Source organism: Tympanuchus pallidicinctus, unplaced genomic scaffold, assembly GCF_026119805.1.
Source record: "Tympanuchus pallidicinctus isolate F22 unplaced genomic scaffold, pur_lepc_1.0 scaffold3, whole genome shotgun sequence".
In the NCBI taxonomy this organism is placed as follows: Eukaryota; Metazoa; Chordata; class Aves; order Galliformes; family Phasianidae; genus Tympanuchus; species Tympanuchus pallidicinctus.
In genome coordinates this window covers 49,370,414-49,393,023 of record NW_026294747.1, presented here as the reverse complement: position 1 = coordinate 49,393,023, position 22,610 = coordinate 49,370,414, and the positions used below count along the sequence as shown (strand labels likewise).

The window sequence follows — 22,610 nt, the reverse complement described above, 5'->3', positions numbered from 1 at the left end:
ATTTGATCTTTGCTTTCCACACCTGACTACAAAGTGGCAGGCAAAAATGCTGGTAATGATGTGCTCACAACTGTCACACAACAGAGGTGCGTGCCTGCACCAGGAAAGAGAAATATCTTCTGGAAAGGTCACACAGGGATTAGTAACTCACCTTCCACATTCCCAACAGGTCTAACAACTGACAATTATTTCTGAAACACAGGAAAAATGCCAGCACTAACCTCCCACTCAGGAGTCACGCTCCCGTATTGCTGCAGTAACACACGTACCTCCCTGGCAACTTCACCCCACCTCTCTAACAGCCTGCCCAGCACACCAGTGCTGGCAACTCGAATCCAAGATCACCTGCAATGCAGTGCTCACTTCACACCTCTACACCCAACTACTGCAGGGAGTCAAACCTGCAGCTCTTAAACAGCAAACAAAATCTTGCCCTTGCTGTAAGCCAGCTACCTGCTCACACTACTGATTTCTCAGGACTTGTAACCCCACACCACCAGCAGGGCAGTGCTCAAAGCACCACCTATGGATTTATTGGAGTTACTGAAAAGCTCATAGACAGTTTGCGCTAAATTTAAGACAAAACACCGTCTCAACCTTAGCATGTCTTTGGTCCAAAGTAATTCATTATCACACCCACCCACGTTGCAATGTTCATTCCACCAGGGAAGTTGTACCCAGTTGTGTAAATACTTACTTGGAAAAAAAAAAAAGCTGAGGCATGAGTGAAGATTGACCAAAACCAAATCCTTTATTTCCGTAACTGTATAAATGTGCTCCAAGTATGTGGTCAACACAAGTTAGAAAAACAAAACAGAACATGCCATTTGCAAACTAGATCAGTTCATTGATGTGCTGACTCCTTGGTATTAGGCTTAGTTACACAAGACCAGTCACAGTAAAAAGATACATTTTAGAGTACAAAGAGCAGCAGGATGTTAAGCCATTTCAGTTTGTGCACATACAAGTCACACTTCTGGCAGAAAACGCAGAGAAGTTTGATTATGCTGGAAGCTACGCTGCATCACTTTAAATGGCATCAATATCAATATCATCATCTTTATTGTTTGCAGGCTTCACAGTTTCAACTTTAGGTACACTGGCAGTTGTAGAGTATACCACCTGTGGAGACACGAAACGTACCTTTACTAGTGCTGAGAGGCAGCAGGCATCATGCAGTAATTCTGCTTTGTTACTACCAGTGGACAGCATCTACGTGCTCTACAGTTCCCTTTGCCTGTCAACAATAAGGCTCAGCATGCTGCTGCAAGTTCTGAATGTAGTGCCCAGCAGCTTCCCACAGGAGACCATTAACTGCAATGGAAGTCTAAACACACACAAGTTGAAACCTCAGCTTACGCAGGCACAATCAGCTGGATATAGCTTACAGACTCACTCAGGCCTAAGCTGTCAAGAAAAACAGCCATTTCTCCTTTCATTAATTTCTCCAGGCTTTTCTGAAAGGCTTCATGGTTTCCAACATTAACAGCAGTACATCAAGTGAGTAGTGCTCCAAGACCAAGTGCCTCAGGACTGGAGCACACAGGGTTCTGAAGCTGTTCAGTGAGAAGAAGCAAGCCTTACCTCTATGTTTTCATCTTCATCCTCTTCTTCATTTCCGGAGGATTCTTCTTCAGCTTCCTTCAGCCATTTAATAAATGGTTCTGCTTTGACACGGATTTCTTTGGCAAGCTCCTTTGAAACGTATTTCTTTGAGGCCTGAAAAACAGAAGGACATTCTGCTTAAAGGAACACCGAAGGAGTTTATCAGGTCATGCAAGAACACCACGAGCCAATCTTCACCCTGCCACCTTCAAACAAGCTGTCTGTGGGAGATCTGTTTCTCCTGAGAACTGAAGACATCCACGTGTGAAGTTTTACCAGAACAGTAAGATCAAGTACAAAGCAGGTATAGCACAAAATATTCTTCCTTTTACCTTTTCTGCCCAGCCAAGGATGACCTCTTCTTCTAGAAGATCTGCATCATACATCTCCTTCAAAATATGTGGTATTTTAGAAATAAGCTGAGACTGATGCATGGCCACCACACACTCAAAGCCGTGGAGAAGGTACCTCTGAGCTTTCTTGTTATTGTGGCAGAACTAGAGTTGGGATAGAAGAGCAGACAAATTAGCTTTTTTTCTCTCCAGGATGAGCTGCTGCTTCTGATCTTAACTCACTGAGATGACAGAGTTTACAACAGCTTCATGATCCCTCCAAGTCTTCCCTAGTTAGGAAGCACTGCTCTAAAAATGACAACTCATCTTCCCACAGTACCAAGCAGTCCAGAACCAACTCAAGCAGTTATCACAGGAACAGACCAGCCGTTACCCTGGGTACAGAACAAGCAGCAGCTTACACGAAGGAAGTGACGCCTGTATTTCCTGATCTGTTCACGAATCTTTTCATCAAAAAGGACTTCAGTCAGAACTAGAGGGCCCATAGCCTTGACATCCAGTCTCTCTGCTTCTGCTACAATGTCCTTGTCAGAAGAATCAATGACACCTTCTTCCTTCTTTTTCTACAAGACAGAAACAGAATGATTTAAAGCTACTGAAAACTACATTAATGCTATACCCTGTAGCAGCTCCAGCTCTAGGGTTGAAAAAACTTCTAGGAAGAAAAAAATAAAAAGCAGCTCACTCTTCATCTTCCTATGAGCATTTCTTACATCCACTCACCTTCACAAAATCAAACAGTATGTTGACTCTCTCTTCCACTGTTCTTTCCAAGTCTTCGCTAAGTGTGAGGTTCTTTGCATGGTCACTGATTTCATCCATTCTACGCCTCTGGGCTTCTTCTGTTGTGTCTTCACCCCAGTCATCATCATCCTCCTCCTCCTTAAAGAGTAAAGAGGAAAAAGGCCATGAAATTCATGCAGTTCTATTACAAGCTTACTGAAATACTGAATGCCACCTTTAGATGCAGATCTGAGAGCAGTTTGTAGTCAAGTATTTCTGACTCTTCCCTCCAGAAACACAACTGATCCTCTAACTGCATGTTACAGAAATAGAGAGAGCCAATGCCGAAGTTACGCTAAATAACATGCATTTACAGCCAGCTCCAGGGTTACTTTCAAGCACTGCCTCATCACCACATATTACAGCCATTTAAATACAATCCAGATCTCTTGAGGAATAGAGTATACAACATATACTTAGCAAGGAGCATGCATGCTAAGGAGTTACCACAGGGGAGGTGCAGGGCTACTTCTACTCCAGTTGCAGATTTCTCAAGTATAGTAAAGCTTTGATGCAATGCTGACTAGCAAGGAAGTGATCTTCAGTTTTAAATCAAAGCAAGACACCATACATCCTTATCTCCCCACTTCTACTTACCACAACCTGTGGAGGAGTAATCTCCTCTGGTGGTGGAGGTGGAGGTGTCTCATTGCTGGACACAGAACCATTTTCTTTGTCCTTGCCTTTTCTATTTTTCTTCTCCTTTTCTTTCTTCCCTGTACCACCAGTATCACCACTTTCTGAAAACAAATTTCAGTGTATTAGCTTCCTCTATTTCGTCAAGTCCCTGCGCTACTGCACCGCTGCTGAACTCTGAAGTAAAATGGACACAGTGCTTTTATAGAGCAGGTTACGCACGCTTGCTGTTCTGAATACATACAGAGACAGATCCAGGGTATCACTGTTCAGAAAAACCCATGGCTCTAGCCAAGTCTCATCACAAAGTAAGGCTGTCCAAGTCCATATAACAAGTGACCTCACAGAGCAGAGATCCCCGGAATAGGTTAGACTCTTCTAATTTAGCAAGCTTAAATTGCAGCAGGCAACCAAATGCTTACTACAGAGTGTTGCTTGCACAGACTAAGTTGACCACTGCAGTTCACATTTATTATATAGCTTTTGCTTCCTATCCTTGTGCTTCATGCTGACTTAACCAGCAACCAGCAGTGAGCACCTGCTGACTAACATCCTACAAAGTTTTGTCCTGCCTAGGCAAATAAAATGCATCAGATACTTGTACTAGAGTAGCCAGTTCTCTTGCATCCTTTCCACATTTGAACTATGAACAAAGCTGTTCACCCCAACCCACAAACACACACTGGCAGCATCCCAGAGCATTATTACAGTTTACTCGCAAATAGGCTATTTGCTTTTTAATTTGATTAACAGCACCCACATTGGAAAAAAGCTCCTTTTTAGTCACCTGCTCACAAACACAAACTTACCAGGTGGGTTTTTGAGAATGAATGTGCAGAGTTTATGGTTTGTGTCAAGCATGCCTCGATAGCCACAGGCTTTGCAAGAGTTACCTATAGTTTGTTTCTTAGGATTGACATGCTGTAAGAAAGAAGAAACTCCAGTAAAAATACAAAACAGATACATATTATAGCCTACACCCAGTATTTACCTTGTAATCTCCTAGGATTAAATCATGCTTTCATCACCCTAACAGAGCTTGACTTTGAACATGCAATTTAGCCAAGAAGTTTTGAACCACTGTAAAACTACAGCCTGGGTTGAGTAGCAAGAAATCAGATTTCTGTAATTTGTTATTCCAGTCAGCTTTTAAGATCTACACCATTTCCACCAACCCTAAACACAGTGTTTTTGTACTGTTACCATTCATACAGACAGAGAGCACTCACCAGATCAGTTTCAGGATTCTCACACTCAGGACAGAGAACAAATTTTTTAATGAATCCATCCAACATGTCTTGCAGCTTATTCGCCTCATGAGATCCATTGACAATGTAACGGTCATTCTTAACATCAAACTGGGTCTGTGCTCCCAGCTCACAACCAAAAAATTTGGTAGGATCTGTAAGTAAAGTAAAAAAAAAAACCACCAGTGCCTTTAAGTGTTCACTGCTGACTGAAAAATCAAGTAAACATGCTACTGCTGCTCTCTCCTACTTCCCCTTCACCATCTTCCTAACAAATCTTGAAAAAACTACTTAGCACTAACAACTTCAAATCAAAGTGAAAGCATTAAAAAAACCTTCCCAACCATGCTGCATCACTGCATGGAGTACTTACACGTTGGAGGCCGATTAAGCGCCTTTGCAACGTCAACCATGTTGACTATAACCGTCTTTATTCCATTTCCTTTGCCCTCAACCTTTAAAAAAAAAAAAAAAAAAAGCTTTTAAGTTAGAATGACCACAACAGCCCAACCCAGTGTTTATTTCCCATCTTACTACACCTAAGTTCTGCCTTGAAGGGTCCGCTCAAGTGGCATTAATGTACAATTAGCCCAGACTGAAAGATGCAGACATCCATCCCTATGATTGGCTAGGATTGTATCATTACCTCAATTCCTTTATATAGAAAGCAACCAACCTGAAACCCTCCCTACTCACCACTAACAGTTATTAAGTTACCTTGGCAATCAGACGGGGCATTTTGTAGCGATAGAACTGATCTGAAACACTGCGGTTGACGTTGACAGACATTTTGCCTTATTAGTAGCTTTATCAATAAGATGAAGAGATCTTTGATTGCAGTTTTTTGGTATCTTCTGTCTGGAGAAGACGGGATGACATAAACGACTGCAAGAGTTCTCGGTCTCTGACATGAAAAAATTTTCGCCACTGAGGCTGTAAGGTTCTTGCTTGTACGCTATGTTTCCCCAATACAGGTACCAGTGGCTGCGCAACAGCTCTGCAAGCATTAACAGACAGAAAAGTAAAGTTTATCTCAATATACACCAATAAAACCTTGCTATGTGAGGAGCTGTATTTACAGGCAGGGAACTAAGTTCATTGCCTGAGAAGCTTAATATAATAGCCTTGAAATGCACCACTGAGTAACTTTTCCTCACCTACACTACAGAGCTTTAAATCCTCTTCTACCTTACTCCTCAAAAAACAACAGGCAACTAAACAGTGGTTTTTGTACAATTAACTCCCAAGATTGCCATGGTCATTAAGGAAGGGAAAGGAACACTGCCTGATTAATGAAGACCAAGGGCTCTCACATTAAGGTCACATGGCATGTTCCAGGCTGAAGTGGAAGAAAAATCTGGAATATAGTTTCAAATTCTGCATCATAGCACAAACCTATTACATAAACCATGCTCTATCAGAATGCTGAGAAATATCCATAAGGTGAAGCAGCAGCAATCTGCAGTCCAACAGAACTTTTACGTGGCTTACCAGTTTTCTGGCTCAGAGTGGAAAATTAGGTAGTCCTCCCTCTCACTTACGGACTCTCATAGTAGCTTCTGTGGAGGTTTGACTTAACAATAAGCCTGATAAAAGTCTGACACAAGTTGCTTCACTGTAGAAAGCCACAGTGCAGAGAGGTACAGAGCAGTGCAACAGCTTTTCCAGTTGATTTTTTTCTTGGGAGAAGGATGATGAATCCTATTATTAAAGTTGCCTTAAGCAGTATTTACATATTTAAATTAACATGTGCCCCTGTAATCAGATCTAAGGTTACGTAAGCCACACTGGTTGACTAAACTGGCAGCCGTGCCTGCAGCATGCTTGCTTTGACACGTCACCATGTTATCGTTAATGACAGAAGTGTTGACACATTAAAATAGACTCCTTCATATTCCTGCGTAAGAGCACAATTCCATGTAGAGTCCCTCCGCTCAGGTTTACAAATCCTTCCACGAGAAGCAAGCAGATATGCACACACCATATATTCCACATTTGTCCCAATGCAGCTTTACCCTTCTTCAGCAGAAGCCGCCCCAAGGATTTTGTTTCAAGCACGAGGTTTCCTTCCCCAGAATGGCTAAAAAAGAGCCCCCACGTGACCCAACCACGCGCCTGAGAAGCGCTGAGGAAGCAGTACCTCTCTGCGTGAGCTTACACAGCTAACGTGTCGCTTCCCCTCCTTCTAGCTCACGGCTTTTGTCTGCGGGCTGCAGGCTGAAGCTCCCTCTCCTGGTCCCCGGGACACCTCCTCCCAAGCAAGCAACCCCCCAGCCCCCCCCCCTTCCCCAAATATGCTGCACACAGAAGGGGGGGAGAAAAAAAAAAAAAAGCAAAAAAAAAAAAAAAAGCGGGAAGGCAAAGCAGAGCACTCAGCAACACCACTCCCCGCCCCACTCGGGCCCGTGATGAGTCATAAATGCAGCAATTAAGCACTGACTCAGCCCTGGAATAGACCAGGGGGGAGGAGGGGAACCTCCAACTGCGCATGCGCTCCCCAACTCTAAAGGGGGGGAAGATCATTCACACGCGCGCCTCCCCCTCTTCCCCCCCTATTCCCCCCGCTGGCGGAGCGGGCGCCCCCTCCTCCCTCCCCGCCTGTAACTGCGCCACAGCTCCCCCCGCCTCGCGCTCCCCCCCCAACCGCCCACAGCGCGGGGAGGCGCGGCCCGGCCGCCGCCATCTTGTCTTGTCGCATGGCGCGGTGGGGGGGGGGGGAAAGAAAGATCGAGTGTAAGAAAATAACGCGGAGGAAAAACAGCCGCCAGAAACATCAAACCAACGAAGGCGAGACGTTAACATGCCTGCTTTGTTACCTTCCCCTACCCGGAGGGCTCCGGGCACAAATCCTCGCAGCCACCCGCCCTCCAACGGCAGCCCAGCCCAGCCCGCTCGCACCTTCCCAGGGCCCAACCGCCTTTTCAGCCCCGCGCCCTCGGCCGTTCCATCTCCAGACCCACGCTCACCGTTTTCGTCCAATAAAGACATAAACCCAACGCTGCTCGCCCTGGGCTGCGATGAAGCCGAGTGTGCGAGGAGAACGAGGCCGTGCGGCGCTTATATCCGGGCGGGGGAGGAGGCGGAGGCGGACGCCGCAGCCTCCGGGTCCGGGCGTCCTGTGACGGGCGTTATCAGCAGGGACAGCAGTGCCGGACAACCTGCGGAGGAGACACAATCAGGGGCATCGTTAGCGCCGGCACCTGTGAGGAGAGGAAGGAGGAGGAGGAGAGGGGTGAAGAGGGGAGGGGGGGGAGGGAGCTGCGGCGGCCGGCGCGCAGCTCGGGCAGAAGGGGGCGGTTGATGGGACCCCGGCAATGGCTGCCCCGTACTCACCTCTAGAATGTTCTCGCTCTGACTGAACAACGCCAAAGCTGGGATCAATCAGCCAGCGGCGCGCCCAGCCTCCTCAGCCCCTCCATTGGCTCGCCGCTCGCCCTGGGGCGAAGCTATTGGCTCGGGGCCCTGCGTACCCTAATCTTACTGGTGGAGGCCGCTATCGATCAATCCACCCCTCTCCTCGCTTCCCTCCCTCGTCCCTCCCCCCCAGTGTCCCAAAGGACATCGCGTCTACAGCGGCCGAGTCTCGCGAGACAGCGCGGGAAGCGTTAGGGGGAGCGGGGGGGCGGGGCTGAGTCGGGGATTGGGGCTGGGGGTTGTGTGTCTCCTTTGCCTCCTGGTCCCTGCTGAGGTTCCCCACCCCCCCGTCCTGCCCTTTGGGTTCTGTTCCCACCTCGGCTTCCTCACAGGGGCGACTTCTGGAAAGGCCTCGGTGCTGATCGGGACTTCTGACAGGAATCCGACGCAGCAGGCATGGTAATGGAGATGGGCTGTAGCTTATAGGCGGGCAGTGGCCAAACGCTTGACATCGCAGCAACTAATTTGTATTACAAACACTTAAACAATTAAAACGCTGAACGCAGTGTGTCCTTCCCGTACAGCCTGCTTTCAGGGAGTAGGAAAGCACCGATTTGTAGTCGCTGCCATAACGACTCAGCTTTGGTACCTCGGGGTGCTGAGGGCGACCCAAGTCCCTGTGTGCAGTTCGTGTTCTCAGTGTCAAACACTGCCGGCCCTCAGCCCTGCTGGGACCGTAGCTCTAACTTGAAACTATGAACTTGAGGCCTTTTCTTTCCCGTCTCTATCATTTCCCAGTCTTCTGCCTTCCAATGTAACAGGAATTATGTATTTTGGATGGTTTACAACACGAATAAAGTTCAAGAGGCAAAGAGCTTCTGAAAACTTAATCATAGAATCATTAAGGTTGGAAAAGACCACTAAGATCATCTGGACCAACCGTCTGCCCCATCACCCACCCGCACTAACGGTGTCCTTTAAAATCAACTCTTCATCAACTCTTACTGCTTTAAGTACTGCCAGGCAGCACAAGAAGGCTCCAGTTCCTGTCGCTGCACCTTACTGAGTAGTGCTGTGAAGTGTCTCGATGGCTATGTGGGTGTATGGGGAAAGAAGTAATGAGGATAAGAATGAGTGCTGACATTAAATAATGTCATACACAATGTATTTCTTCCTGCATCAAGTCAGTTCTGAAACACAGGTTTCTCAGCTGACTCTGGTAACGTGTTCGTATAATTGGAGGAACCCCTTGTACAGAACCTGTAAGTTTATTTTGAATGTTTCCTTCCGATATGCAAAAATACTGCATTAAAATACAAAGGTAACCAATGCATTAGATTTCCCTAGGAATCATGACAGAAAAATGGCACTATCTTTACGGACACTTTCAGAGACAGGCAACAATAAAAAACCTGATCCCTTAGCTGCAGCAGCAGAGTAACGAACCTGCCAGAAATAAATGTGCATATTCCTCAACGTTTTCTAACAAGACCCTCCTACATCATCTGCATCATCACTGCTGCCCTAGTTATACATTTCCTTTCGGCCTATGCAATAGCACATCTCTGTAGCCAGGATGATGTCCTGTAAAACATTTTGTAAATCTGTTTTGGACTTTAAGCTTTTAAAAAGTTAAAAGCTTACAGGATATTCGAAATGCTTCCTTGAGAAACACACAGCAACGCTTTTTTTAAACATGAGAAAGAGGGTTAGTGCAAAACAAGGAAATATATCTCCCAAGTATACGAGGCTTGGCAGTTATCACGAGGGGAAAAAATAATCATAAAAATGTGGGAGGCAAGAAAAGCACAGCAGGAACTCCTTAGCTGTAAAAATATGCAGCATGTATAACTTACTAAATGCCTCCTTTCTGTGGCTTTACTTACATGCTACAACACCTCTGAGGTTAATAAATTGAAAGTGTTAAAGCACACCGCTGCCAACACCACTTTACTGAACAGCAGAAGGGAAACGAACCTCTGGATTTGGTGCTCCTTGACATATGAATAACTGAAGAGTTGTGATTAGTAGCATAAAGAAGGATTTTTAAAATTTGATGATATATAAATTGACATCAAGTTAAGAGTTCCCTTTTAAGATGGTATTCCTTCTGCAAAAGGCAGATTCCATATGGGTAAATTAGAATATACTCTCTTGCATTGTACAAAACAGACAAAATTTGTGGATTATTGTCTCCTTGGTACCAAGCTGTTCATTTTTTTCCTTACCAGAGAAATTCATTAATATCAAGTACTGGATCTGAAATGTTTTTACTGAATCATAATATTTGGTTGTTGATTTGTTTTGTTTTTTTTTTTCACTTTAGCATCCAGTGGCTTGGACAAGACAGAAAATAATTTTCTCTCCCACTTTAAAATGTCATGGTTTCATAGGTTTCATAAATCCTGAAGTTCATAGTTCATATTGCTTTTGTGACTTCGAAAACACAGAACTCGTGTTTGCTTTGCATTTCACTGATTTAAGCTAAGGAGTTCCTATGGATGCCCCTCTCCTGAAGTTTAGGTACTTCAGGATGGCATGACTGAGTCAGGTTTTGGAAGTGGTTTAATGTCTGAGAGTAGGAAGTTTTCAGCAGTGGGTGCTAGGGTGTGTGTTTCCTTATCACAGCTTTGTTATGGCTCAGTTCAGCCTTGAGCTATGCAAGTTTGTTCTGCGCTGCCTTAGGTTTTATTAACAATAGCAGAGAGTCAATGCCTGTGATAATGCAGCAGAACCATGACTGTATCCAAGAATTAATATGTGCCTCTATTTGAAATGTAAGTCTTCAAAAATGGGCATTCTAATTACAGGTATTTATATTTGCACATAACTGTATATTCCGCCTGTATTTTATTCTTCTGCAAGTTTTGTCATTGTTACATGGTTGGCTGTAAGCACAGCCTTTTTTCAATACTAACTTGGTAACCTTGTCAAGAAGAACAACTTTTCTCTGCTGTAAGCTGTATGTTATCTTCCAGTCATTGCTTCAGAGATGATGTCTTCTTCAGCTCGAGCAGGATCCCTTAGCAGCTGGGCACAGGACTCTGTTGTGCTGCATGATGCCTCTGCTGTCGGTTCTGGTCTCTCCCTGTGCTGCTGGGCACCCCACACTGCTACGTGCAGCCTGTTGAGAGTAATGCGGCTGTGTTCAAATGGGATTCGTTCCTGACAGTGGAAAGGACTACAACGTGCATGCAACTCTGACATGATAGAGTTCTATCTATAGCAATTTCCAAAGATAGAAGGAGGGCCAAAATTCTGCAGTTACCCTGAGCTCTGAATAGTAAAACTCTTTCTTCTTCCTGTTTCAGAAACCTGTAGAAAGAGTTTACTTATTTACACGTCAGGTTTGAATATGCGACTTCTGTTGTAGCACAAGTCCAAATTGTTCCAGGACTGGTATTTGGGAAGGTGGATACATTTGAATAGCTGTGGCTTTACTACTCAGCACTCATTCTTTCAAGCTGCCTTAGACACTAAGCAGTAGCAAGGGCATAGGTCTGTTCTTTCTCTTCAGGAGCTCCACATTAATTACTGCCCTGGAGCTCATCTTGTACAAGCTCATTTTGTAAAATACCTTCCTTTCCTCTGCAGCATTATGGTTAGCTATTTTCATTGGTAGTTCAGGAATTAGTAAACAGAAAGAAGGAGAGAGAGAGACAGAGCAGGAGACACACCTAGCCATTATTTGCTAGTAGTTATTTTTGTCACTTCTGTATCTATGCAGAAGTGCTAAAATATCCCAGCAAAGGTTTGGATTTTTAAAGGGCTCCATGTTTTTCATCTGACAGCATAAGACAAGCTCTGCCTCAAATCTGTTTCCGTCATCTCAGAAGACACCACAAAGCTCCTGCTGCCCTCCTTTCTTTTGCAGTGTGTCTGGCTGTAAGAGAGATGTCTCAGGAAAGAGAAGCAACCACCTTTCTCTGCAGAATATAAACGAGTGGTTGATAGCTGTAATTTTAAGAGGGATTGTTGTTTTTTATTTGTCACAGAGTTTCCTATCAGTATGCACTGAGGGGTTGAGTACAAGCAGAATGCAGGCTAGGAGGCATTGCTAGGAGTTGGACGCTGTTCAATGCAAGAGCCATGTGTTGGGTTACCTGCTGAGGAGCACTACCCACCTATGCAAAACTATCTAACAGCTCACTGTGCTGTTTTAGAGAGTGGGGGCGGCTCCTGAGGGCAATGTCCTGACTCCATCTTGTTATTTGTTTACTGCAATGCCCATTCCTAAACAACAGGACTACAGTTTTCTGTGACCAACTGATTCATCCAGAAAAACTAGTAAGCTTCTGAAACAGATGAGCAATACTCATTCATGTGTACTGAGAGAAGGGCTAAAGGCTACCATGTGGTGCTGTCAGATTCCTAGCTGCTCTATGTTCCTCAATGACAATCTGTTTTAAGTAAGAATATTCTAACAAAACCACTGAGAAACTGTACAGTTCTTTGGTATTGGCAGCTCCCCCATGTCATTAGGCACACATCTCTGGGTTTTAAGCAGTGCATGTGAAAAGTGATCTCACTCTCTTTGTTGTCTGGAATAACATGATATTTCACCATGGTGAAAATTTCACCGTATTTCTTAACTTGAGTCTGTGTGATTTGCTTGTTATTTTCACTCTTCTTGATTTCTCAATACTGTACTTTTACTTTTGGCATGGCACTTGTCTGGTCTGTGGGAGGAGTCTGTTGGGAATTTTACAGTCAGTAGTTATTTGGACAGAAGGACAAAATAAAGTTTCCTTTTGAGCAAATAAAACCAGTCTGTTTGTGTTGAAATTGACGTATAAACAAAGGCAAACTCACATGAATGAAAAGTGCACATGGGATGGAAGTTCAATTAGGAGGTGAAATCAGCACAGTTTGGAGGTCTGCGATAAAGAGGTGCCCCCAACTTGATGAGCTTTCTTTGTGTGTTAGCAACAGGTACAAGGGTTGGTGGTAGGAATCAGAGAAACCAGGTTATCTTGGTTTGCCCAGGTAGCAGCTGTGCTACAGGCATAACTGGCAAGCAGTAGCGTTATCCAGCAGTTGCATGCTTGTGGTTGGCAAATCTGGTTGCTGACAGAATTGCATGTGGAAGATAAGGAGTCCTCAAGGAAAAGAGCTGCCAACTGAAAGCATGCTGTCAGAGCTGCCTGCCTGTTCACAGTGCCCAGTAGCAACCACTGAGTTTATCTTTCTGTGCTACTTGTCACAGTCAACCTGCAGACATCAAAATCTATGTTTGTGAGTTAAATCTCTCTTCCAGTAGCATTTCAGTGATTTACATTTTCATTTCCATTTCATAAAAAAAATTGACCAGGTTCTCTCCAGCTTCCAGCTGTTGTGTGCTTTGCCAGCATCTCCGCCTATACATCGTAGCTCATCCTTTTTTTTTTTTTTTTTTTTTTTTTTTTTTTTTTTGTGGTTGTTGTTTTGTTTGTTTTTGTTTTTCTAGCTTGTGCAGGTCTGACAAGCAGCACTGTGATGATCAGCAGATAGAATCATAAAATCATTAAGCATGGAAAAGACCACTAAATTCATCTACTCCAACCCCAACCCATCCCTACCATGCCCACTGATCACGTCCACGTGCCACATCTCCATGGTTCTTGAACATCCACAGGGACGGGTCTCCCCCACCTCCCTGGGCAGCTGTGCCAATGCATTAGCCCTGTTTCTCAGAAGTTCTTCCTAATATCCAACCTGAATCTCCCCTGGCTCAACTTAAGGCCATTACCTCTCTACCTACTGCTATTTCATGGGGGAAGAGGCTGACCCCCACCTCATCACAACCTCCTTTCAGGTAGTTTCAGTAGAGAACAATAAGGTCTCCCCCAACCCTCCTTTTCTCCAGACTGAACAATCCCAGCTTCCCCAGCCCCTCCCCATAAGATTTGTGCTCCAGGCCCATCGCGGCTTTGTAGCTCTTCTCTGGATGAGCTCCAGAGCTTTGATATCTTTCTTGTAGTGAGGGGCCCAAAATGTCGACTCTTAAGTAGCAAAGAAAATATTGAGTGCTTAGAGTTTCCTACTGGTTTTCCTCTTTTCCCTGGAGGAGTGTGTTGTTGCCTCTGATTTTCAGGTTCTATCTCCAGAACGTCTTTCCTTGGAGATTTTAAGGCTCTTAATTCCTTTCTCTTGTGTGCAAAAACATGTAGCTGCTGAGCTGTTTTTTTAGGGGTCTGTGCTACAGCTTGCATCTTGCTTTGCTAATCTCTTCTGCTCGTTCAAGCATGGAGGAGTGTCTTTGAAAACAACAGAGGACATCGCTGGGAGAGCTGGAGTTTGGAGGCAGTGCCCAGGCCCTGCTAGCGATTGTTTGTGCTTTTGCTGGCAGATCTAGCAGAGGAGGAGGTGTCCCTGATGTTTGTGCTGAAGGCAAAAGAAAATTCTGCTTTAAAGGCAGAGGAGAATCTTACTCTATATAACTAAACCATCAAAGGGGATCTTTGGCAAGGAAGGCAGTCGTATTTGGGAACAAACAGCTAAAGACATGACAGAAATTTTTTTGTCTCCACTGTCTGATTGTATTTCCCTTACAGATTTACATGTATTGTAACATCAAAGGTATTTGCAGGACACTGCAGGCTGGATAATGCTGAATTTGTAGGTTGCAATGTAGAATTTGCTGTTTGGTGTGTTTTGCCTTGAGCTTGAGTACAGCTGGTGCAGCTGCTTAATAAAAATACAGGGATTACCTTTTGTTAGGAAGCAAATAATACATGACTGCCATAAGGTGCCAAAATCTTCAATGCTCCAGTGGTTTACAACTCAGATATTTATGTTATGAATGGGCATTATTTGCCAAACTGAAAAAAAAAAAAAAAAAAAGAACAGTACTTAAAATCGGAAACCAGAAGCAGAAACTTTGTTCTGCAATTTGCACATGCCCAGTATTTTGTATGCTTGGGCTATTACATAAACTAGTAGCAATACTGAAGGAGCTGAAAACACACACTGTTTCCAAGAGTGGAAATTTAATTAAGCCTGGCTTTGGCCTTTGTGGATTCTGTGGTGCCTAATGAAAGCTGACTTGAAGCACCAACCATGTCTCACCGTGCCCAGACACCCACGTCTCACATTGCCAAGTGTCACTGGATTTGGAAGTACCCAGTGGGTTCAGGAACAGATAGATGCAACTGAAATTGCTCACATACATCTTGCTTGTTTAAGAAACCAGGCTGAAAATACCTTGGAATGTGAACTCCCATCAAACATGGTGTTGATTATAGAGCCCAGTGTGATTTTATTGATATAATGTAGACTTTTCTTTTTGAAAACAAGCCAGGGGACACACCGAAAGCAGAGCTTTCTTACAGGAATGATACTGCCTACAACTGTTTTTCACAGTCAGGTTTGGAAATCTCTTAGAACACAGTTATGTCAATGAATGTTCAAATGCACAATAGAAGCAGAATTTTGCCCTGAAGAAATAGGGGAAAAAAATAATCTTGTTCATGTTGATCATTTGGGAACTTTCTACCTGAAATAGAGGAAATGATCTTCAAAATCATTTCCTGAAATGGGCATTCTCACAGCATTGAAGGGATAGAAAATAAATGCTCATTAAATGGTTTGTGATTCATATCTCTGTCCACATTCACATCTGGGAAACTGTAGCATCAACAGCTCAGTTAGAGTAGGTGGTGATTGTGAACATTTTGGTGCTGTAATTCTTTCAGGACTTGATTTTAGGATTCCAAAATGATTGTGCACATGTTAGAGAGCTCACTAGCGTAAGGCATTATTCATCCTTAGGGAGTCTGGCTTATTCTCGCCCTAGTGCCCTTGGCATGCCAGCTAAGCATTTTTTGCATTAGTAATTTTAAGCACAGTAATATTTCTGCACTGGTGCCTGATGTAGCCATGGAATAGCTGAATAAATTTTAATTTGCTGCTGTGCTGTTCTCCCCAGATTTCTGTAACTGGTACATCTTCCTTGCACTAGCCATAAAATATGGCATTTATGAAAGCCACCCACTCTACCTCCTGTACTGCAGAGATGCTCAGGTGGAATACAGTGGCTGTTTCCAGTGTTGTTTTGCTGCACCACAACCAGAGTTTGTTTTTAATCATTCTCATGAATGATTTACTGTTCTCTTTCTATCATGTTACTTTTTCATTGTTGTCTCCAGCAGGCAAAAGTCTTTCAAGGGGTTCTTTAGGACTCACTGTATTGTTTGTCCTAGATATTGGGCATGACTTATTCAGAAATGTGTAATAAATACACAGCTCCTCTCGTTGCTGGTTGTTTGCTCAGCAGACAGATTAATGGATGACTCGGTGATGGATGAATACTCAGCTCAGAATGGTTCTCCATTCTGGATTAAGCTGTGGAGGGTGTGTGAATGCAGGTGGGATCTGTAAGGTCAGATATAAATGTGAGCTTATTCAAGTCCACAGAGATGAACTGGTTTATACCATGGGATGATTTCCCTGTTTAACTGAGTCTTTATTGGCAGTCTCTTTGTTCACTGATCCTCATAAGATACAACTTTTGTATCTGAAGATATATACTTGTAAATGCTTATTTTTACTTCGTGAGTAGCCAGTTCTCTTGGCTACTAGTGCCTGCTGTGGCTAAAGAAGGCTTTTATTTTCCCTGCCTATTTGTTTTCCTGGTGTGCTGAGACAAGGAGTGCTGTGACAAGAAGTTTTGATAGTTCAGTCTATCAGCTGTGAAGGCAATTCCCAGTCAGAATTTGCACTCTGGATAATGTTTAGTAGCATAAACTTGATAAAACTCCTTTTTGCTTTATAGATAGCTACTGTTGAAACTCAGTAGCTGTGCTGTTCCTGCAGAATCCTGCAGTGAGCAGCTGATTCATCCAGATGAAGCTTTCAGTGCCATCCTTCGCGGATCCAAGAGCCCCGTCGCCTTCTCTGCAGAGCTCTGAGCAACGAGTCCCGCTGCATTCTGCACCCTGGGACATGTTCAGGTGGACAGGAGGGGTGAGCAGTTTGGCCCATGCAGCTGGTCTGACAGTGTGCTAATTCTGGTGCATGGTGCGGCATATGCTATGACGCGTGCAGACAGATCGCTCACAGTTTGCTCAATTCCTGGAGCAGCAGGGAAACAGGCAAAGTAGCAGTGGGTGCCAAGTCACAATCTGCTAGCTAGATTGCTTGAAAATCAGCCCAAACATCCTTGCCCACTGCCACAGAGTGTACTGCTCTCTGACATTCTCTGTTTCCTTACCAAAGGTTGTAAAGAGGCAGCTCTGTAGCTTTGGGTTGTGCCAGATTTGCCTGCTGTGATCCAGATCCACAGTGTTGTGTTTGCTGTAGTGACTAACCTACACATAGCTGCTCAGAGGTCTTTGGAAAACATAGCACTAGGGAGGTCAGTCTCCATGCATACATGGACTTTGGGCAGGACTATTGCACCATAGGCTGTGCAATATATTCTTCCAAGAAAGCTGTTAACAAGAATGAGTGAATCAAAGGAGAGCTATTAGTCATGGGTTTCCCACAGCAATCTCTTTAATGGACTGTTGACTGCTGGATGCTTCTCAAGAACGAATGAAAAATATTGGACGAAGTGAAGTCAATTTCTTGAACCTTTACTCAGATAAATATGATCCATTCACTCTCCCCGCTTTGGAAAGCTTAGCATGCATCAGTTGTATGAGAGAGCTATGCCAGAGCTGTGAAAAGCCCTGCATATCTTAACTATTTTCCTGTGTCTTGCATCCTTCTTATTTCTCACTTCTGTTAATTGTCTCAAGCTTTTTAGTGGTTCTGTCACTGCTTACAGCCCAGGCTAAGGCATTAAGAACAGACAACACGGTTCTGTTCTTAAATCCTGCTTTGAAAACCAAACCTCTTTATAATACATTCCTGGAAGAAACCCCTTTGTTTATTTTGATTTGCCTTTTGGCTGTCCCTGGATGTCCAGTCATTGGCCAGGACCTCACTGGCTGAGTCCCAACACAGAGCAATTTGCAGCTATGTGTAAGTGACTTCAGTTCATTTCGGCCATATCTCTGCAGCATTCCCCAGAGCCAGCCATCTGTGTCTCAGCTGACCAGGGTGCAAGATGAACTCTGACTTGTCTAGCTGAGCCTGCCAAGAAAAGCATTAGCTAAGCAGAAACAGTGTGTAGCTGAGGGCAAAGGTGAGAATGTATTAAGTATCCACATCTTGACACAGAAAGGATGCAGCTACAATCAAAACAGGGGAAAGGGGACTGGGCAGACGCACAGCCGCCTTATGTGACCCAGGAGTGTGTGCCACACTGCTTACTGAAAGGCTTCTTTGTCTCTGTGTATTGTGCCTGCCTGTTGTGGCTGAGATGCAGAACAAATGCAAGAAACCCATCTATGTGGCCTTGATGACATTTTTCTGTTTCTTGGCATTGCTTTGCTATGCTCAGAAAGGCCTTGAATGTGTTAGATTATGTATACATTTCTGCTCCAGCCAGAGATGTTTGTGTAGCTGACTATGCAGTTCCCCTCTCCCCAGTGTGTAGGCTAGAGGGTAGGGAGAGTGAATGCTGTAGCACCTTTCTAAAAAGAGAATTCACTGTCAAATCACAGCTGGGAAACAGAACAAAGAGGATGAAATTCATCATCTGTTTCATGGAAGGACTGGGAAGCAGAAGTGGGAGGGGAGACCTTTTACCATCACATACTCCTTTAGCACTGGCTGATGGCTGCCTGATTCCTTATCATACAGTCTGACACTCTTCTTCTTGCTGGCCTCTTCTCATTTAGATTAGAGCTTGGCCATGTGACCTGCATTTCTGGATGCTACCTTGAATATCACTGATGCAAGCCTTGCTCAGGCAGAATGCTGTGTCCACGAGTAGCCCTGAAAGGGACAGGACATCATTTCTTATCAGTCTTACAGGGAATGGTCTTATCAGAGTTTTTCAATTTCAGCTGGATTTGCACAATCGTTTCTTGTTCTGACAAAGTTTTACCACTTTGATATATTCTGATATATTCTGTCTATTACATATCCCCTCAATGCACTCCGTGGGCTACAAATGAACTGTTCAAATGGTCTTAGCTTCCAGTTACAAGTAATTTTCTTTTCAGACTGTTTTTCATGTCTGTTTCTGCACTGGCCAAGTGATTGGACTGTGCTCCTTGAAGCTGTAGGACTGAACATTACAGATGGTACTAGTGTTCTGTATTTCCCTTTTGACAGCATTGGAAAGACTGAATTTACAGCTTGACTTCTGTATCTACCAAATGTCCATTTCACAAAGCAATTTTCTGGAGTGACTGGCCCTGATTATTGATTCAGCTGTATTTGGTGGGGTTGTTTTGTGAGCAAAGAGTCGCTTCCTGGTCCTGTAGCGAGCACACGTCCAGCCAGGAAACAGCTTGAGTGTTGGCATAAGGTACTGCACTCTTTTAGCAGTCCTGGCTGCTGATAGTGAGAGGCAATTCTAGCAACAGAGACTGTTTGGACTGTAATGTTTATTTCCTTTACTTTGTTGTCTATCAGAGACAACCTCTGGGCCTGCTGACATGACAGTAGCTTTGGTCACTTCTGGAAATTGAGGTTCTGTGGCCTTAAATCTAAGGGTTCTGAGGTTCTGTGGCCTAAATATCTCAGCCTTTGCATGGGAAGGCTGAGATAAGCCCCATGTGTTACCTCCAGTTCCTTGTCTTAGTGGTCTTCTAACTGTGGAGTTTTAAAAGTTAAATACGTCTCTTCTCTTTAGATCCTCTTCTTTCTTTTCATTCCAGCTTCCTAAGAGGAAAAGCAAATACCATTTGCAGCTTACTGCTGCACACTACATTTATTTCCTCAGTGTTTTCTTTCAGATCATGAACCCAGCCAACCAACTTCTTATCAGTTTGATGGGCTGGAACTGTTGTCCTGGTGACCAGAGTAGCTGCACTATCATCACGTACAGAAGGCAGCAAAGGAGATGCCTTGACCTGTGGGTGTAGCTGTGTGCGCACAAGATATGATAGTAAAGTCGCTTGGATACATGAAGATAAGATCCAGGTCGTGGTTTATCTATGTGAAAGATGAAGCAAAACCAAAATGGAGAAGCATGCAAAGTTGATAACTGTAAAAGAAGAAATGAGAATGTGAGTAGGAGTTACAAATGCTCAGTTCTTCTTGGCATCTGGTCTGTGTACCAGCCATGTAGTGCGTTTGTGTTTGAGAGCTGCCTGCCTGCCAGCCTGCTGTCTCTTTGCCTTTTTGTCTTTTTCTACCCCCTCCCACATTTCTCTCATTTCTTAGGTTTATGAACGTGAAAAAGGATAATGCTAGTAACACTTCTGAGTCATGCTTCTCACCCAAGTACACTATTCTTAATCCATTCGTATACAAATTCCTGAACAACATCAACTCCAGCTCACCAGTTACTGATTTAGGTGAGTTATCAGACTGATTTGGTGGTGCACTGTCACAGATGAGCTCCTAGTGCTGGCTGCTAGAAAAAAACCCTGCTTTGAATGGCATACAATCTAAATGGAAGGCAGAGAACAACAGATGGAAGGAGACAGATAAGGGAGCACAAAGAGACAGTGAGACATCATTACTCAGCACATAGGCAATGGTGTCAGCACACCAGCTGCCTCACAATTTGGAAAGTTTTGCAGGCAACACAGCTTGTTCTTGTATTAGTGGTATCTTCTGGTTCACTTAGATAATGGCAGCTTTCAGCCATCAGAGACAGTGTGTGACGGGCAACCTACATAAAACCAGATCCTGGCTTGGAGCTTAACTGGGGGTAAGAGCATATTCAGGTGCTTCACCTGTTGGTTTCTGTGCAAAGCATGGACAGCTTTAGCCTGTTGGACTCCCAGATGGGACTTGGCCTTGAGGCTTGTGCACCCTGTGTTATATGTCACTGTGTTGTAGCTGTGGTTGCTATGGGGAGGAAGTTTCCAGTTAATCCCAAAGCCAATTAATCTTCCATGGGTAACTGAGAATTGAATAGGGTCAGCTTACTGTAAAAGCTTGCCTTTCTGAATACTTATTAACAGGTTATACCTCCACAGACACTATCAGAGTCCCACAGTAGACCCAAGGGGTATGTTAGTCCACAACATGACTCAGCCTCGTGGCAGAGCTCCCAGTGGGAGATAGCACATCTGTTGGCTGCAGGATCACAGCCCTGCTGACTGAAAGGGAGAGGTTTAAGGCTGTTGTGGGTGGAGCTTCTGTCATGTAAAATTCATGGTGCTCACAGGGCATCTTAAATAAAACATTACTCTCCCTGAAAAAGACATGAAGTCTTCATTTTGTGCTTAAAAAAAAAAGGAAAGATAGGATATTTAAAGAATGAGAAGAAGGGAATATAGGGCTGTGTTGTGTGTGTTCCAGTCTGACATGACCCTCAATCTGCTGTCACAATAATTTTGCACTGGAATGGCCCACATATATTGCCCATGAGGAACTGTAGTAGCAAGGGCAACATTGCTTTGGCTTAGAAGAGGACTCATGCTTTCTGATTAGCAGAAAAAAATGAGTTGCATTTCTCACCTCTGCAGTAGTTTCATCTTCTGAGGTACCTCCTTGAACTTCAGTGGCATAGTGTGTGATGCTGGTGGATAACAGAGCAGAAGTGGACCAGCTCTCTTGTTATGGAACAGCTGATAACATGGCTCCCCTTACACTTCTGCTTCTGCTTTTTGTTCACCTGCCTGTCTGTGCCTATTGTCCTGCACTCATTAATACTTCTGTTACTTGAATCAGCAGTTTTCCTTGTGATGCTCATAACTTCCCCAGGTATTGTGTATTACTGAAAGTTTGAAGGGACTTGTGAAATTCCTGTGTGACTTGAGGTAGTAAGGCACAATGATACAGCCCTTCCTTTGTAACATGAGTTCTTCTTTTTATGCTGAGCCTGATTAAGAAGAAGCTATTGTTTGTTCTTGGTACAAAAGGCTCTTGAGAGAAATGGGAATGTGGCACCAATAACGAGCTGCATAATTTCAGGAGGGTGCCTGAAATAACTGGAAGGCAGGTTTTGCTATTAATGAGTGCAGTGAATAATTGCAGCCTTCAGTTCTTTTTCAAAGCAGGATTAGTCCACTGGTTTTAACACTGAGATATAAAACGAATGTATTGGTGGCTGAAAAAGTATGTTTTATTTTTGTATGTATTAATCCCAAAAGAGTGTGGTTACAGAAAATTCAATGCAACTTATGTTTGTATCCTGCAAAGTTATTGCCTGAATCACACAATTGCTCTGGCTAAGGAAGATAAGCATATGACTTTAAGAAGTAAAATCTGAGCTCTTCAACTTATTGGTTTCCTCCGGTGCTTTGACCAGTTTCAGACAGGTTTGACAGATGGAATAACATGAAATATGAAAGTTCTGAAACATTTTGTCAAAATTCACTCCTGGAAAAGAGACACAATCCACTGCCCAGAGTTAGGAAATGCCTGATTCAGAAGACAGCAGCCAGCAGGCACTCCTCTTCTGCTCAGCCATTCAGCCTACTCCTGGCTCTGCATCACATACAACATGTTACGCGTGATAGGTAGTCGAACTGACCCATATGTGAGTCTTACGTGACAGTGTAGGGAAAAGAAATGCAAAGCCTGAGGTAAAAGAAGTCACCTTTATGGTTTTATCCAAACCCATCGGTTTTTTGGTGGTTAGTTTTAGAATGATGTGGCATCGCAGTGCGATGCATGGACAGCCAACTAGGTAGCTTGT

The 22,610-nt window shown here is 44.0% G+C and overlaps 2 protein-coding genes and 1 non-coding gene across 10 annotated transcripts in view; 1 reads left to right on the top strand and 2 right to left on the bottom strand.

Annotated features, from left to right (window-relative positions):
* Positions 1 to 726: 726 nt before the first annotated feature.
* On the bottom strand, positions 727 to 8,068 carry EIF5 (eukaryotic translation initiation factor 5). Its single transcript, XM_052694436.1, has 12 exons — positions 7,958 to 8,068; positions 7,591 to 7,782; positions 5,342 to 5,621; positions 4,998 to 5,079; positions 4,607 to 4,779; positions 4,187 to 4,298; positions 3,339 to 3,481; positions 2,682 to 2,840; positions 2,360 to 2,521; positions 1,938 to 2,102; positions 1,585 to 1,719; positions 727 to 1,122 (listed from the first exon to the last, which is right to left on the bottom strand). Exons 3-12 carry the CDS (start codon positions 5,411 to 5,413, stop codon positions 1,030 to 1,032), a joined length of 1,296 nt encoding a protein of 431 aa, XP_052550396.1. The 5' UTR covers positions 5,414 to 5,621; positions 7,591 to 7,782; positions 7,958 to 8,068; the 3' UTR covers positions 727 to 1,029.
* Positions 3,691 to 3,814, bottom strand: LOC128087441 (small nucleolar RNA SNORA28). The gene has a single exon (XR_008209855.1). It is a non-coding gene; the product is annotated as a small nucleolar RNA SNORA28 (small nucleolar RNA).
* A 10,298-nt stretch (positions 8,069 to 18,366) lies between the features above and the next one.
* The window catches only part of LOC128085926 (exocyst complex component 3-like protein), a 55,718-nt gene continuing 51,474 nt past the window's right edge, over positions 18,367 to 22,610 (top strand). For 4 of the 8 annotated variants that reach the window (XR_008209167.1, XM_052693937.1, XM_052693936.1 and 1 more), the window contains exons 1-2: positions 18,368 to 19,092; positions 19,737 to 20,022. The gene's annotated coding sequence lies outside the window, so the exon portion shown is untranslated. Of the gene's footprint in view, positions 19,093 to 19,565; positions 20,023 to 22,610 lie in introns of those variants that run through there. The other 4 variants (XM_052693939.1, XM_052693940.1, XM_052693934.1 and 1 more) reach the window with 3 other exon arrangements.